General features: G+C 43.8%; 1 protein-coding gene across 9 annotated transcripts in view; it reads left to right on the forward strand.

The window, feature by feature from the left end:
• The window catches only part of TLN2 (talin 2), a 440,089-nt gene that overhangs the window by 233,877 nt on the left and 189,559 nt on the right, over positions 1–16,653 (forward strand). For all 9 annotated transcript variants that reach the window (XM_073211939.1, XM_073211935.1, XM_073211941.1 and 6 more), the window contains one exon: positions 16,342–16,513. In XM_073211939.1, the coding sequence (XP_073068040.1) occupies positions 16,378–16,513 (136 nt within the window). In that variant the 5' untranslated portion in view covers positions 16,342–16,377. The remainder of the gene's footprint in view (positions 1–16,341; positions 16,514–16,653) is intronic.

The following is a 16,653-nucleotide window of genomic DNA, read 5'->3' on the forward strand; positions in this document are numbered from 1 at the left end:
TCAATAAAAATAAAATGGAGAAATAGTTCAGTGTAACATTTCAGGGGTGCTGGAGTAATGCTGCCTATAAATATTTATATTTTCCTGAGAAGATGCCTTTTTCTTGTGACATTTAGACTGCTCATGGAGAGATTCACCACTGGAGGGAAAGGAGAATAAAGAGACTTTTTTTTCCCTCAGTAAATTTTATACATGTCTTTCACAAATAGAAAAGAAGAAAATTCAAAGAAAATTATTTTTTCATTGTAATATTTTTTTTCTGGTACACTGAAATATTTAGCCAGCCCTTTCTCACCCAGGATAGTAACAAGGAGAACCATGAATGTGTAACTGAATGCTCCCCAAAAGCCAAATAGACAAGTCTGGCTATAGCTTCTTATGTGTCCCACAGCTTCCCGTCCCCCTCTGCATCTGGTCTTTCTAGCCTCCCTTGTGCCTCCTTTTTCCAGTCTTGGCTTCAGCCTTGTCTGCCTGGTTCACTGCCTCCTGTGTTCCTGGTTTGACACCCGTAATAATTGGCAGAGACCCTCTGAGCAGCCCAGAGCCCAGTCCCAGTGGGTGCTCACCTACCTTTCTTAGGGAGAGTGGACGCTTATGTAGAGAGTTGCTTTTCTTAGAAGATCCTTGAGCATGCTTTCTGCATCTCTCAAATCCTGAAGACGGGCTCTGCTACTTGGCTTTAGGTCCTGCAGTCTGGTGTGGCAATATAATGTTTATACCTTCTGATCAGAGATAGGTCTTCTGTGACTGGAAACTGGAAAGTTAATTACTACTACTGTATGCAATTTGGAGTATAAATAAAATCTTTTTGAAACATTGAACCATAAAACTTTTAAATTAGGACCAGCCCTGAAAAAAGTGGAGGTCCACTAAAATGTTGAAGTGGACCAAACATTTGTATACCTTATGACCATTTTTGGTAGGGGACTAGTAGTCCCCTGAAGACTGAATGACAGACAATGGGACTCAACATGCTCAGTGAATTCTTAAGTCAAGATGCCTCTGTAGCACAATTAATCATCCATCTATTGTCTTTCCATGTTTGTGAGTTTTATAGTGAGGTGTTTTTTTAATAGTCATATATATAGTTTGGGTGCTGTGGTAATATGAGATCCTACAGAATAACAGTAGGTGCTGCCATCAGACACTTAATAAGACAGTGGCCACAAAGTCCCCAAGAGTGCTGGTTAGATGTTACTTTGCTCTGCCCTCTTTGCATATAAATGTAAATCTGTCCTGACAGCTTTGGAGACAACACCATCAGCTGTTGTTAGGCCTTCAGGTGTTGGAGACAAATAAGTAACAGAGGGCACAGTGTTGTGCTGGAGACTTGTGCCCCTGTGTGGGATGGTGCTAAGGTTGAACAGCTCTTCTTACCTGTGGCATAGGTGGGTCTCCTTCTGATAGAATCACACCCACTTAGGTCGTGCCTGGGAAGGTCCAGAAGGACTCAAACTAATCTTGGCACCATCGAGAATTCCCAGGAACTTCAAGGTCTCCCAGCCACCTCAATTCTTAGAGCCCTGATTTCATCCTAGAATCACTTCTTCACTGGAAGGACTTTCATGATGAGTGATGTTGGCTCTTTTTACAGACTCATCACTCTGTATAGCCTGGTCAGGTCTCCTCTGTATGATGAGTAGCATCTGGTCTAGTAAAATGACGCACGGGAAATGTATGTGGGTGAATGGAGGGATGGAGGCATTCCTTAAGAAATGGACATTTCATACACCTTTCTAGTGTACTGGGAAGCAGAGTCAAGACTGAAACCCAGTTGTCTAACTTTTTAAATCAGTTCCACACAAGATTTTAGAACTAGAGTAGCCACAACACCTCTTTAAAGTTTTCCTACATCTAAAACCTGAGTCAGAAATTATCCCATTGACCACCTTTTGGGCAAGGAAGTAAAAAAAAGAATTGCTCAGGCAGATCATGCTTAGCTGGTCCTTCATGAAGAGCTGTTACCCTTTCTCCCCTCTCCAGTGGCCTAACAACTGTCAATTATCTGCCTTTGTAGCACTTTGTGGGGGAAGGGATAGCTTGTAGAATTCCCTACTTTTTGTTTTTACCCAAACAGAGCATATTAGGAAGTAATAATAAGAGTAGTAGCTTATTTCCTATGATAGTAGTAGACATTTCCAATGATAAGATCTTCGCTGTATGTATTTTGAGTTTTGTGTGAACTGGGACTGAAAGTGTGCGTGACTCTGGAAACAGGAGGTCACAACCCCTAAGTGGCAGCGCTGTGTTTCAGACTCATTCGCTCTAACTCCAGATCCAAATTTGTTCTCTCCACCACATGGTTTGTCTCAATGTTAGTTAAGACAGTGGAAGGAATATGCTCTATATTTGCTGAAAGATGGTGATGGTGTTATGATAACCATAAATCTTTTCAAATCTGAAGGAACTGGCTTAACTTTTTAACAGAGTTATAAATTCTTTCAGATGCTTGTTCCTCTGTACTAGAAAGGAATAAAATCAGATGTAGGAATAGCATCTACCTGTTTATCAAAATAATTGCTGAAAAATCTGCTTGGTGCTGAGGGTACTAAGAAGTAAGTGTGGGCCCTCAAGGAGTTCACTGTTACGTGTGGAAAGCAGGCTCAGAATCAGTTACCTAGCATTCAGCTTTGGTGGGATACCCACCCACGTGCCGTGCTTGGGGCCCTGCGGTCATGGTGGCCCCTAGGTCCTGGGGGCAAGTCCTACCTCAGAGACGTGCAGAGGGCAGGACAAACTGAGTCCGGAACACAGAGTAGAACTCCCCCAGAGTAGAAGGGTAACTTCTGACACTGTCTGGAATGCTGTCTTCTCCCTCATCTACCCAAGTCCCATCCCTGGTTTAAGGCTGAGCTTTAAGCTTCACCCTGGGCCTGATGTTTTTCCCAGTTGACTCTACCCCGCACTCATCTCTTTTTTTTTGTCCATAAACAAAGTTTTATTGGAACACAGCCATGCTCTGCTGGGGTTCCCAGACCCAGTTCCACATTGGAACCCAATTCCAATGTGTGGGTTTTCCCATGCAGGACACCAAGCAATTCTCAAACAACAGCAGGGTATCTGAGAATTCAATTCTGACACTATCCGCCGGGAGACAGCACCGGATTCCACAGGCTAAGGACTCAGTCCTACAGGACTTCCCTCCACGGCCCTCTCGCCCACCCACATGCCAGTCACAAGCCCCAGGCTATTAACAGGCTACAGAGCCGCACGCATCTCTTCATCCTATAAATACTCTGGCCCTCTTGTCACCGTGTCTACTTTTTTAGAACTCCTTGGTTACCTCTTAGGAGGGTCTTCCTGTGCTTGTGTGTCATGTGTGCTGTGGAATTTAAGCCCTTTGAGTGCAGGGCCAGCCTTATTCCACCTCATTTAGATATTTAAGATATATAAGTATCTTATATATCATAAGTGATGGGTAAACAGTTAGTGATTTGACTACTATATTTAGAGCCCCCCAAATAAACTCAAAAATTACATTTTTACCATTCCAATACAATGTTTACATAGTCTCTTCCATATCTGCCTCTGAGAACCCTAAATTCTACATGTCTTTAATCATACTACCCTAGTATGACAAGCATTTTCCGCATTACAATCTAATTTCGTTGGGTGGTATTTAAAGCAAGGCCATGGACCCTGGGGGGGGGGATATACCCAGGTTAGAGTCCCATCCCCCATCACTTCACTAGCTTGTGACTTGAAATACCCATATGCCTATGCATTTGCCTGTATCTATATCTGCATCCATGCCTACTTTTACATGTTCATAGACACAGCATGTATATAATTTTCCTATCTGTGTATTTGACTATACTGTTAGTCACTTTGTGTCAAAATTGTACTAGTTAACTATTTCAGAAAATTATACTAATTAAAATCTGGATTAAGCTAAAATGAGTCTGGCTAAGTGTATCAGTTAACTAAGGTTGCCATAACAAAGAAGTGCAAACTGGATGGCTTAACCAAGAGAAGTTTGCCTCAGTTCTAGAGGCTAGAAGTCTGAGATCAAGGTGTCCTGCTGAGGACTCTCTCGATGGCTTACTGATGGCCGTCTTGTTCCTATGCCTCTTCATCTTCATATCGCCTTCCTTCAGTATGTGTCTCTGTGTCCAAATTTCCAACCTTTTATAAGGACACCAGTCATTTTGGATTAAAGCCCCCCACCCCCCAATCCTCATTCTGTCTTACTTATCTCTGTAAATACCTCATCTCCAAACAAGGTCACATTCTGAAGTTCTGGGGGTTAGGATCTCAACATGTGAATTTTAGGGGTGGGTGGGGGTATGGGGCACAATTCAATCAGTGATGCTATGTTTGGTGTTATGTTGGAGGTAAGACAGGTATCAAGTTTACAAGCTATTCAAAGTCAGGAGATTCTCCAGCCCTACCATTTCTTTAGGGATCTTTATCCTTTATTTTCCTGTTCACTCATCTCAGCATTTCTTTTGTTATTTTTTCCAGCTTTTTCTTAAGGTTTGTATTTGTTTTCAAAGTTGTTGTCTAAGAATTAGTCCAGGTTGTAGAGACAGATAATAAATGTGACACTACCTTAAAATAATAAGGTACTATGCTATACTCAAGTATGCTGTTACAAGTTCATTATTTCATGTCATCTCCCATGAGGACACATCTCTTCTCTGTGCTCTTGATGAAGTAATATTTATGAATGCAGACTTAAATTTGATTTGGTTTTGTTGTTTGGAAATGTAAATCTTATCCATGACTCACTGATAAAATTGGCAAGACTTTTGATTTGGCTTTATTAAATGTAAGGAAATGGTACTCCACGAAAGCATTTCAATCCAGTTAATATCTTCTTTGTAATTCTGGATCGATCCACTAGGCAGTTCTAGAAATGGGCTTACAGAAAGCAGAATATTGATACACCATGCACGTCCACATTAATTTCTTTAGTAAAGTCTAATCCAATCCTTTCTTCTGTCTGTCATGTCCACTGTTTACAATATATTTTAAAATTTATGTTAAGCATCTATCTGTCTTCTGCCTCTTTCTCTGTAAGTCTGGTTTATTGCCCATGCCAGATGTTTCCTCCATTAATGCCTTTACCAACTCTTTTGATAAGGTTTCTTGCAGCCTGAGCCCTTGCTAAGAGGATAGTTCTGTAGAGTAGACCGAACTATAAAAATGAGATTGATTATTGAATTTCCCATTTGTTAATGCATATTCATTTGGCTAACCCATTAATCAAACTGCTGATAACTGTACATTCACTTTTCTTTTCTTTTTTCTTTTTGTCTTAATATCCTCTGGCTTGCTCTTTAAAAATAGTTCCTTAAAAAAAAATCTAGTTTAAGAAAATCTGAAATAAAGGACAAATCCTTTTAAATAGAAAAATCTTACTGCAGCCTTATTTATAATAGTGAAAACATACAAGTAGCTGATATACAGAAAAGCAAAGATACACCTAAATAATGACTCCTTGCATTGAAATATTATGAGGGCTTCCATTGCAATATATCTATTAAAAACAATATTTCTAAAGTTTGCAATATTGTGGGAAATGATTATTGTGTAACTAGAATAGGGGAAACGTCAGGATATAGAATTATTTAGAGCATGTTCTCTGAGCTACATAAAATTACACATAAACCCTGGAAGGAGATATTTTAAAATGGTAGCAGTACTTATCTCTGGGTCATGTGGGACCAGACGTGGAAGTTTAGATTCTGGCGGACCAGTCTCTTCCTTCTGTGTGTGCCTGTGAGGAGACATAACCTCTTAAACCTGATTGTCCAGGCTAAATAGGACCTCTCTCACTAAATCATTCAGGAAGGTGCCTAGTTCACTGTATGGTGTGTAATGATGCAATGTGTGAAAGTTCAATTGTTAATAAATTATTGACAATACATATTTCACCCATTTTACCACTCTCCTAACACAAGCACTGCAGCTGTGTCGTGATGCTATGTTTGGTGTTATGTTGGAGGTAAGACAGGTATCAAGTTTACAAGCCATTCAAATTCAAGATTTACATTTCCAAACGACAAAACCAAATCAAATTTAAGTCTGCATTCATAAATATTACTTCATCAAGAGCACAGAGAGGAGATGTGTCCTCATGGGAGGACAGCTCAGGGGTTAGGAGTGCCAACCCTCACACACAGTTGAAAATCCATGTGTAACTTGGACTCCCCCAAAACTTAACTGCTAATAGCCTACTGTTGACTGGAAGCCTTACCAATAGCATAAAGAGTTGATTAACACAGGTTTTGTATTTATTTGCACTGTATATCATGTTCTTAGGATAAAGTAAGCTAGAAAAAAGAAAATGTTTTTCAACTGATGCAAATATCCAGAAATATTTCCCATACATTTATTGAAAAAAGTACATATAAGTGGACCCACGCATTTCGAACCTGTGTTGTTTAAGGGTTAACCATACATTTATTTTGTTTCTTCCTGATTTAAAAGCACAAAGTAGGAGGCAGAGCCCCTGGCACAGTGACCTTTGTCAAGTCACATAACCACTGTGTCCTGGTTCCCTTACCTGGGTTAAGTGTAAACTCCTTAGCATGGGGTTATATTGACAGTTCAGTAAGTTGACCTATAAAAAGGGCTTAGAATCAGTGCCAGGCACATAATTGCTTATATATGTTTGCTGCTCTTATTATATCAGAAATTTTTTAAATACTTGAATTCCTGCAGTCAGGAAAATGAAAATGGTAAATTTATAGCAAAGATTTATATATTCTGCAGAGAGCTGGACTTGATGGCTCCTAACATATGAGATTGGAGATACAATAGTCTGTATTTCTTTTAACTGAAACATTGGAATTTTTAGAGATATAAAATCAGGGTGATCTTGGAATGAGCAGCTACAGCAAATGAGGATCCTTGGAAAAATCTAATCTCTGTGTGAATGCTGGATTGATACTATAATACACCGATGGACTTGGAATCTCCAGAAATGTAAATTTTAGTTAGGTTCCTTGGCTTGTTTCAGTTCTCCACATAAGTGCCAGATTTTTAGGTATGGGCTCTAACATAAATGCCCTTCTGATTTATGGCTAATGGATTAACATAGATAAGCAGCAAGAACATGTTTTTAATATTCTCTCTTTTTTTCTTCAAAATCCATCCTTGCCCAAACCATGGACTATTTATTACCTTTTTGAGTGATGTACGATGCTGAGGGTTTGTGGCCTGTAATTCACTGGTCAGAGGCACAAGCCCTGTCAGTGAAAGCGGGCAGAGCCGGCAAGTGCAACATGTTTTCATTTCTTACGTGAAACCCAGACACGTCACTTCACAGTTCAACCCCACCCTGCTTTGGCCAATAATTTTTCAGATGTATGCTATTTTAGCATTCAGCTGAACACGAACATGAGGACAGTGATCTGAGAAGGAACTTGTGTGCAGTTCTTTTCGTGAATCCTTCCAGGTTCAATCTGGAACACCCTGAATATTTTTTTCCAGATTATCATAGAACAAAGCTCTGTTTTTTCCCGAGTAAAAGCTAGTTTATCTGTCCCCCTCCCAGTGGCATGTGCCTTCATAACAAAGCTTGTGTTTATCAGTGTCAACAGTAGCCCAGAGAATCTGCTTTCCTGGGCTTTTATAGGCTTGTCACCAAGGGTCAGAAAAAACAAATAATGGGATGAGTTTATTCCCAGTTGTCCACATGAATGGCAAACAATTCAGTTTTCCCAGTCTTGGACCTTCACTGTAATTTTTCTTCTGTGTTTTTTTTTTTTTCTGGGACCTGACCTTTTGTTTTTCTATCATATCTGTTTTTTTAAACAGACTCAAATCATTTGAATGAGAGCATACAAGAATTCAAAAATCCAAGTTCAATCTGGAGGATTCATCCTTCTTTAACCTGTAAGAGGAAGAAAGGTAGACCCCAGGAGGACTGGAATGTATGCAGGATTTATCCCTGTCCTGGGAACCGTAGTGCACAGTGAGATTGCTAGAAAGCCAGCGCAGTCATCTCGGTGATCTCATGGGAAACCACAGTGCATTCCACACACAGGCCAAGAATTTACCTGTCCTCCCAGATTCTCTGTCTTTATCTGTGAAATGGGGATGCAAAAAAAAAAAATCTATTTTGCTTTGTAACTTTTTGAGCACATGAAATGAAAAGAAATCTATGAAGGTGCCATAAAATTCTTCAGTGCCAAATGACCGCTAGGTGTAGCCTCTCCCGTTTCAGTGGGGATCTTAGCCCTTGTGCTGGATGGAGGGTCACAGATGAGTGATCTGAGAACTTAAGGTCGGTTGTTGCGGGGGGAGGGGAGGATCCTGTCAGCTGCAGGGATTGGAAGGACTAGTTTATAGAAGCAAAACTTGATTCTGGCCTTGAAGGGTGAGTAATCAGGTAGAACTGGAGAAGCAGGGTGGTGCATCTCAGAGATAGACTGCACAGCCTAAAAATTTCAAAAAACTTTGACTTTTGAATTCTTGTATGGCCTCATTCAAATGATTTGAGTCTGTTTAAGAAAACATATGAAAGAAAAACAAAAGGTCAGGTTGCAGAAAAAAAACCAGGGATTGAAAATACATTAATTTTCTTAAAATGGAGAGTTCTTACAGTGTGCATAGATGAGAAGTGGGTGGATGAGAGCTGCCCTTGGGCTGAGTCGTTGAACCTAATTGCCTATATATTTCAAAATGCCGTGTGCTTTAAAAATCAGCTCTAAGCAAAATTATAATGCTCTGTGCCCATAGGTGTCTGCTCCCCTCCCTTTTATTAGGCGTTCTTCTTGCCCTGCACGTCTCTGCTCACTACCCTTGTCAGCAGTGCCAGAGTTCTGGTCTGCAGTAAACTGACATACCCCTGAATTTCCTGGTAACTAGGCATCATCTTTAATAAAGGGCATCTCTCAATTAATTTGTCTGAAAGGTTCTAAAACTTAACATTCTAAGACAGTGACAGGTGGTAAATGCAAATAACTGCCTTTACTGCAGGGTTTAACTGGGAACAACTCTTTATGACCAACAATACACATAATGATGGGTTTTTAGGTTCTAGTGCCAGGAGCCACTAGGGAGGAAAGGTAAGTTGGAGAGATCTTTGGAGGGCTCTCATCATACCATGCACATAGACAAGTCTATTGATTTTCACCATATGGGAGGGTCTGGTTGTGATTTTCTGGCAGTGTCAACTCGAGAAGGTCTCTTGATCTCAAGAATATAGTTTCTTCATCTAAAAATGGAAAACAGTACCAAAGATCTTTCCCCATGGTTCTGAATTTCATGTTGCAGGCCCTCCTTTGTCTCTCTAGGTGGATGTAGAATTGCTGTTTGCCCCCTTCATCTGTTAAATAAATACATATTGAGCCTTTCTCTGTGGCAGATACTTTATGCTGAGCAGCACACATGGTCCCTGCCCCAGGGTGGGACAGGGAACGGGGGCCTCCAAGTATTCCTGACGGGTTCCTTTTTTGGGTTTCTCACCTGTTAAGCTGGGGGACTTCATCTTTTGGGCCCTGAGGTGAACTGTCTGTAGTCAGTGAAACAGGTTGTTGATAAAGAAATCATAGGATCTGCTGGCCATTAGCCTCTGTTCATCCTTCAGTCATGATGTTACCATGGGTAATTTCTAATGAGTAATTTAGAAAAAGATCTATTGAAACCTTTATACCCTCCATGGAATGCAGTATATATTAATTGCACAAATATATACTAATATGCTAACGATCTACTGTGTGATGGGCCGGTGCTAGGGTTTGCTATTCAAGGGTGGCCCTGATGATACTACAGGCCTTGCTCTCAGAGGACAGTCCAGGAGAGGGACCTCTCATGGCAACTGTATTCTTCATACCCTATTGTGTGTATATCATGTTGCTGATGTACTGGGGACAGGCAAGAATGCACAGTGGTAGCCCTGCGAGGTAAGGAGTGTGTACGGTGTTTGCAGAGCAATCCTGGGTGCCAATCACATGGCTGCAGTTTTTATTGGCTTGACTGGCTTACTGCTAAGTTCATACCTGTGTGGGTGGTTAATCATTTCTCCTCTGTTCCTTTAACACCTGGCCTTTTAATGATGGTTATTTCTATTTGGACTATTCAAAGTCAAACAGTAATCCTGGCCTCCTATGCCTTCTTGAGGGAGAACTAAAAAGAGAGTCTTATGTGAATGTTCTTTCTGCTTTTCTGGTCTCCCCACTTTGCCTGCAAGTCTTTTTCTAAGTGGGCTGTTAGCCACGTGGAAAAATCACGAGCCTGTGTCTGCATGTGTTTTCCCTAGCTCAGTGTTAGTGGAGTTGTCACAAACTGTGGGTGTTGCGGGGGACTAAGGCAGCCTCTCCACCCACTCACTATTGGGAAGAGGTGTGAGGGGCTCTGTGGGGAGACAGGATGATTAAGAGAGGCCTGTGGCTCCCTGACTGTGCTAGACTGGCTATGAGGCCACCATGGACACAGCCCCTTCTCTTCTCCCCTCCCTGAGTGAAAGACAGCTGGCTCCCAGTGAACAGTTGACTTGATGGTGACACACAGGTACCTATATGTGTCTGGTGGGCTCAGTATATGGAGTCTGAATGTTCAAAAGGAGCCCTAAGGTACCTGAGTGAAGACAGCCCAGGAGAGCCAGACAGAGGCCGAGACCCTGGCTTTTGCTGCTGCGGCTCCCCTGGGTAGCTCTGACCAGTCAGGGGGGTCCTCACTTGCCAGCTGAGTTATTCCCCTTCCTCCCTTGCAGAGGAGCAGGTAAGGGGTAGAGAGAAGGGGAAGCACTTTTCTGGGCATTTCTTTGGCAGAGCAGAATTGTTCACTGGGGACTGAGATGTAAACACAGATGAATGATGGCTTTTATGTAGACCCACATTTTATGCTGCCATTCAGTCATGTGATGCATGCTCTTATCAAACAGGGCTGTATTTTGCCTGCTGAGAAGGAAGCAGACATAAAGGGGGTGGTGGGCAGGTACAGCCATTGCAATTGGGTACAGCAGTCTTCCAGCGGGCCAGAATGGAGTCAGTGGCTGAAGGGAGAGAGGGGATGGGGTGGTGGGCAGCTCTTGTCCTCGTGCCAGGGTTCCACCAAGGTGTGGTAGCGTGGCCTGTGTTCCTGCCAGCCTAGCATGACACCTCTGCTCTAGGAGAGTGTGCAGAGCCCCATGGCACCTCCCATAGGTTGGTCCTGGGAAGAGATAATTGACAGGCCCCAGGGCAATGCCAGCCCAGCCCCATAGCATACAGTGGTTTTTCCTTTGGGCGTTCGGGTTAAGGGACTCTTGACTGACCTCCGAGAGAACAGCCTAGCTACTAGGAGTTACTGGCTCCAGAAGTACACTCAGCTTCCTGACTTATGCCCAGATGATTCTGCATCTAGAAAAAGCGTGTTGAATGACCTGAGTACGGATGAACATGGGGATAGTATAGCAAGCAGGGTTGCCAGAAGGTGGGCTCCGTCTGGACAGGAATCTTGTCTGTCTTTGTTCTCCAACACCTGTAATAGTGTCTAGTATATAATAGATGCACAACCAATAAAGTGAATTTTGCAGCTTAGATGGTAGCTGAATAGAGTATGCTACTCCCAGTGTTTCTCCAACCTCCGTGACTAATATTAATAATAGCAAACCCTTATTTGGCCCTTTCTATGTGCCTCTGACATGTATTAACTTATTTCATTCTCTAACAGCCTTACGGGGTGGGTCTGTTATTGTCTCCCATTTTACAGAGGAGGAGACTGAGGCAGACTGCAGTTAAATAACCAGCTCAGGGTCTCAGTGTCGTCGATTGGCAAGGTGGAATGGCAGGGCAGGTGCAGCCCTTCACAGCCCTCACTTGTCAGGACAGAGATCCAGAGGGTGGCTGCTCATCTTGACCAATGGGGGACAAGACTTTGGGCGAGGAGGAGGCCTTGGGTTAGCCGGGGCGGACTGGGCTGAGCCCGGGCAGTCTGCACTGCTGTCATCATCCCGTGCTGTTGACAGCTCCCTGGGACTGGAAAGCATTTACTTTGAAAGGAGAATGTCTGGGTCTCACCACCCGTCCCACCGGCTGGTCTTCCACAGGGGATGGCACAGAGGGGTCTCCTGTTGCCCCAGGCAGTGTTCACGTTGTCGGTCAGCACAAAAATGAGAATGAGAAGAGATTAAGAAAAGAAAGTCATCCCTGTTGTATGAATTTATACCTGTCTTTTAGCAAACACACAGCAACCAAGAAGGCCTTACAGATACAACAAACTAGCATACACTCAGACTGGGGTAAAAGAAAACCCAGAGATAGGATCATAAAATAGGGGCAGGGGTTGGGCTAGAACACATTTGGCTCTGAACTGCCTCACAGCCAAACCAGAAAAGGACATCTGGTCAGTTCTCCTAGGCTCCCAGCCTGGAAAGGCAGGAATTCACAGAAGGCTGAGGATGCAGAAAAGTGGGGGGGGAGCATCAGTTGTAGGCTGTGCTGCCCTGAAAACATCTCAGTGGAGAGTGTGTCAGTCCTCATGAGGGCAAGCTGTCTGAGCGGGGTGATTTCTCAGGGTTTTGGTGAGCATATAGGGACACTCCTCACAAGTGTGGAAAATCCATATTCCCCTTCAGTTAACATTTCTTGGTTCCTATATGCTTTAATCCTACTTTCTTTTTGCCATAAGACAGGACACTTCAGTCCATCAGGTCCCTGTTTTGCAAGTATCTCATCGCGTTCTGAGTGGTGCTAGAAACAGCTCAGTGCCCTGTTCCCGTGGGATGATGGTTAAATCACTGTGCCCTTTGACCTCAGACCTCACCGAGATTTTCCTATGTGGGTGATCCTTCTGCATGATAAAAATAAAAATGACTTGTCTATATACATAATTTTACAGCTTATAAAGCATGTTTATGTACCTAATTCACTTTTTTTTTTTTAACATTCCCATGAAGGAAATTGTTGGTCTTATTTCATGCTTCATGCTTGGGAACACTGAGTCATCATAAATCAGAAAGCCGAGACTCAGAAGAAGAGACTGGAGTCTTTGGTCTCTGACCACTGTGCAGTGCCCCCTGAGAGTGACGGGTCTGGGCCTTCGGTTTCCCTGCGTGCCGTGTTCTGCGGGGGCGATGATGGCACTTTTCGCCGCAGGCATTTTGAGGTGTTGGGAGAGTTGGGAATATGAATCTGGTAATGAATCTCTAGTGTCCCTCATTCTGTGGAACATCTACCGGAAGTAAGCATAGACACCTCATTCTGGGGCCTCCCCCGTGAGAGGTCAGGGTGAGAAGACAAGGGGATCCTGTGGTGTAGGCAGCCAAGCATCCAGTGGCCGCGGGGGGGGGGGGCAGCCTCCTTCTCTCTGAGGTGCAGGAAGAGGATCTGTGCTGGGCCCAGAGGACCAAGGCATTGGCGGGCCCGGGGCTGGCACGGAGCACAGGCTGCACCCCTTCCTTGAACCAAGACTTTCCAACTCCTGTCCTCTCACACAGACCCAGGCAGCGGCACGGGCTGGGCCCACAAGGAGGTCATGTGCAGAGAGGCATCTGCTGCCTCCAGGAAGGGCACTTCCTGGAAAAGTGGAAAAGTGGAAACCATGTCCATATAGACACTATGTAGACATGAAGTTTGCCGCAACCACGTGATGCGTACTTCCATATAAAAAGCCTTAAATGCATCAATCAGTTACTGCGTATCCCTCTGCCCATCAAGCAGCCCTCCTGTACCTGCTGTGCCAGCCGCTCTCCTCATCTCTCTCCTGAGCCTGCTGCTCTGGCCCCAGCGTTCTGCGAACCTCCTCTTACCTCAGCTGCAGAGACCTCCCGGTTGCCAGAGTCAGTGGTTGCTTCTCAGCCCTCATCTTCTCTGACCTGTGATGGGCATTTAGCGCAGTTGATCGCTCCCTGCCGCTGGCTGCACCTTCTGGGCCCAACCTCTCTTGGTTCCCTTCCCTTCCCTTCCAGTAGGCCTCCTTGCCCCTCACTTCTTGTCCTGATTTGAAAACTGCTCCATGACTCAGTTCTCGCATCTCTCTTTCATGCTCACTTCCTGGATGATCCATCTTTCTAGTCCTGAGGGTTTAAATATGATGATACCCCCATCATATATGCATCTTTGTATTCAACTTGCTCCACCTCTCCACTAACTACATCCAAAATTATTTCCACTCCAAACCTGTGCCTGCAGCAGCTTCCCCTGCCTCAGCCAATGGCTGCTGCTTTTTTCCAGCTGTCCGGGATAGTTTCCTGCACTGTTACGTATTTTCTGCTTCTCAGATCTCTGGGCTTCTCTCCTGTGTCCCTTGTAGATTAATCTGCACCCGAGGCTCCCTGTTTCTCTGTTTGCCTCTTTCTCCTTGCTCCCCTTGCTTTTTGGCTTCCTTCTGAGCCCCAGTGTTTATCATCCTGCTATTACATTCTGCTCTCAGCTCCTTGTCTTGGTTCTGTCTTTCCCTTTGAATCTCTCTCTTCTTGGCTAGAGAGACCATTTATTTGCCCTGTAGAAAGCCCAGTTATTAGCCTGGGAAGGGCAGCCTCCATGCATGGGTACTTAAATTACTTCCTATTCCCAAGCGTTGGAAGAGATGAACCATCCCACCCTCTCTGGGGTGTCCCATAGACGGCCTGCATGACAGCATGGACTTCTGTGGCCTCCTCCACTGACTGTTACTATCAGCTGTGCACATGGATCTCAGCAATTCAGGAAACCCTACAGTTGTCATCAGCCCCAGGGGATAAACTAATCCATGGAGTGATCTATAGCACAGCAAATTTGTCAATTTATCTCTAGAGTTTAAATTTTATTTTCCCAAACTGTGGGGTTGATTGGTTAAATATGCCTGTAAAAAGAAGAGTTGAGTAGACCCTTTTATATATAGCTTTAATAGCCCTTGATGTTACAGATGGAAAATCGTCCAATATTTTTAATTCCTCTGCTGTGTCAGCAATCCAGCCACTGCCCAGATTATAGTAAATTGATTCAGTTTGGGGCAGATTCCTAGAGAAACACTGCTGTTGTTTATTGAGAAGTATGACTTGATGTTTCTTTCACTGACAAAATTCATTCAGAGCATAAGTAGAGCTCAGAATTACTTTATAGTTGGACTGCCTGAATGGTTGCCTTATTTTAGGGAGACTGAATATCCACCCTGCCCTTGAGCACAGAGCATGTTTAAAAATGTCGACTGTATCCAAGTGACCCAGTCACCTGTTGTTAGGAATCTACCAATCAAGCATGCTAACAAGTGACACCTTGGAGACACCCACTCCCTCCTCTGGACCAGGCCAGCCTGTTGTCCTCTCTGCCTATTGGCCATCTCTTCGCATCTTAGCATTTGCATCCTTAAGTGGGAGGAAGGCATAAAGGAAGCTAGGGGTCCATGTTTACTATGTGCAGATTCTCTACTAAAAGATAATAAAGGAGTGTGGGCTTGAAATCCCTGTGGATTTATGTTATCCATGCAGCTGTAGAATTCTAATAGCTACTAACTGTAAAGTGCTGTATTTTGTTTACCAGGATGAGTCAGTCTGGTAGGTCCATGTTGCTTCTGTACAGGGAAGATGCCTCTCTTGTGCCCAAGACATGCATTTGACAGAGGCTGGCTTGCCTTGGGGGGTAATTTTCCAGACACAGAATAAAGCAGGTAGTAGAAATAAGCCATAAGCCACCAACTCAAAGGAAACAAACTAAATTATTGTACTTAGATTTTTAAAAGTCATGTGTGAAACCTAGCCTCTAATAACAATTGAATTGGCATTTCTCCACTCAAAGATCCCTAATGAATGCAAAGCTGTCTGGCACACACTGGGTGTTTAAAATCGACCACTCCGGCCTCATTAGTGATTGGCTGTGCATTGTCCTACCATTCGTATCCCCTCCGGATTAGGTTCTCTGGTGAATTATGCAGGGTTCTTATCACTCTGACTTCCCTGTGGGGAGATGGCAGCAGAAGGGCTGACGTGCCTTGCTGCGATTCGCACTGGGTCCTGGTGGCAGGGTGGGGCCTGGAAGCCACACTGTGTGCTATGTGGCATAGTGGAACTCTTTTGCCATGAGGAGCGCTTGAGAGGGCATTCATGGCTCTTCCTCACCTCAGGAGCCAGGCCACTGCTGCTGAAAGAGCCTCTTCAGGAGGCATCTGTGGGTGCCCGAGGCTCTCTGCCTCTCACCTGGAGGACATTAACTTGGGAAATTCCACTCCTGAAGGTTTGCGATAAAACCTCAGGTAGGGAGCCTCCCTGAGGAGACTCCTCCCAAGAACTCCCCCTCCTAAGCCCTGAAATGGAACACTGCTGTCTTATTTTAAAATGTCCAAAATCTTTTAAGTTGTGTTTTTATGTAAAGAATTCTCTTCATTGTTTTATTCTCTTTCAGTTTTTAAAGCTGAATTGGAGGCTAGGGTTTTTTCTTGAAGACAAACAATTATCGTGAATATCAGGCTTTATTTCTTCGTGTTTTCCAGATATTCTAAGTGACAATCTTCCAGTCATCTAGGAAAATGGTGGCCCTGTCCTTAAAGATTTGTGTCCGCCACTGCAATGTGGTGAAGACCATGCAGTTTGAACCATCTACAGCCGTGTATGATGCGTGTCGAGTCATTCGAGAGCGGGTACCCGAGGCACAGACTGGCCAAGGTAGACCATTGGTTATTTGCTGGCTTCTTGAAATAGTTTGTAGGTTCTTTCTTTAGTAGCTAAAGGAGGCTCTGAGTGGTTGGTACACAAGCCCGCTAGTGTGTGTGTTTCAAAGGCAGTATTTTCTTAGCCTAGACACT

This window comes from Manis javanica, chromosome 8, assembly GCF_040802235.1.
Source record: "Manis javanica isolate MJ-LG chromosome 8, MJ_LKY, whole genome shotgun sequence".
Classification (NCBI taxonomy): Eukaryota; Metazoa; Chordata; class Mammalia; order Pholidota; family Manidae; genus Manis; species Manis javanica.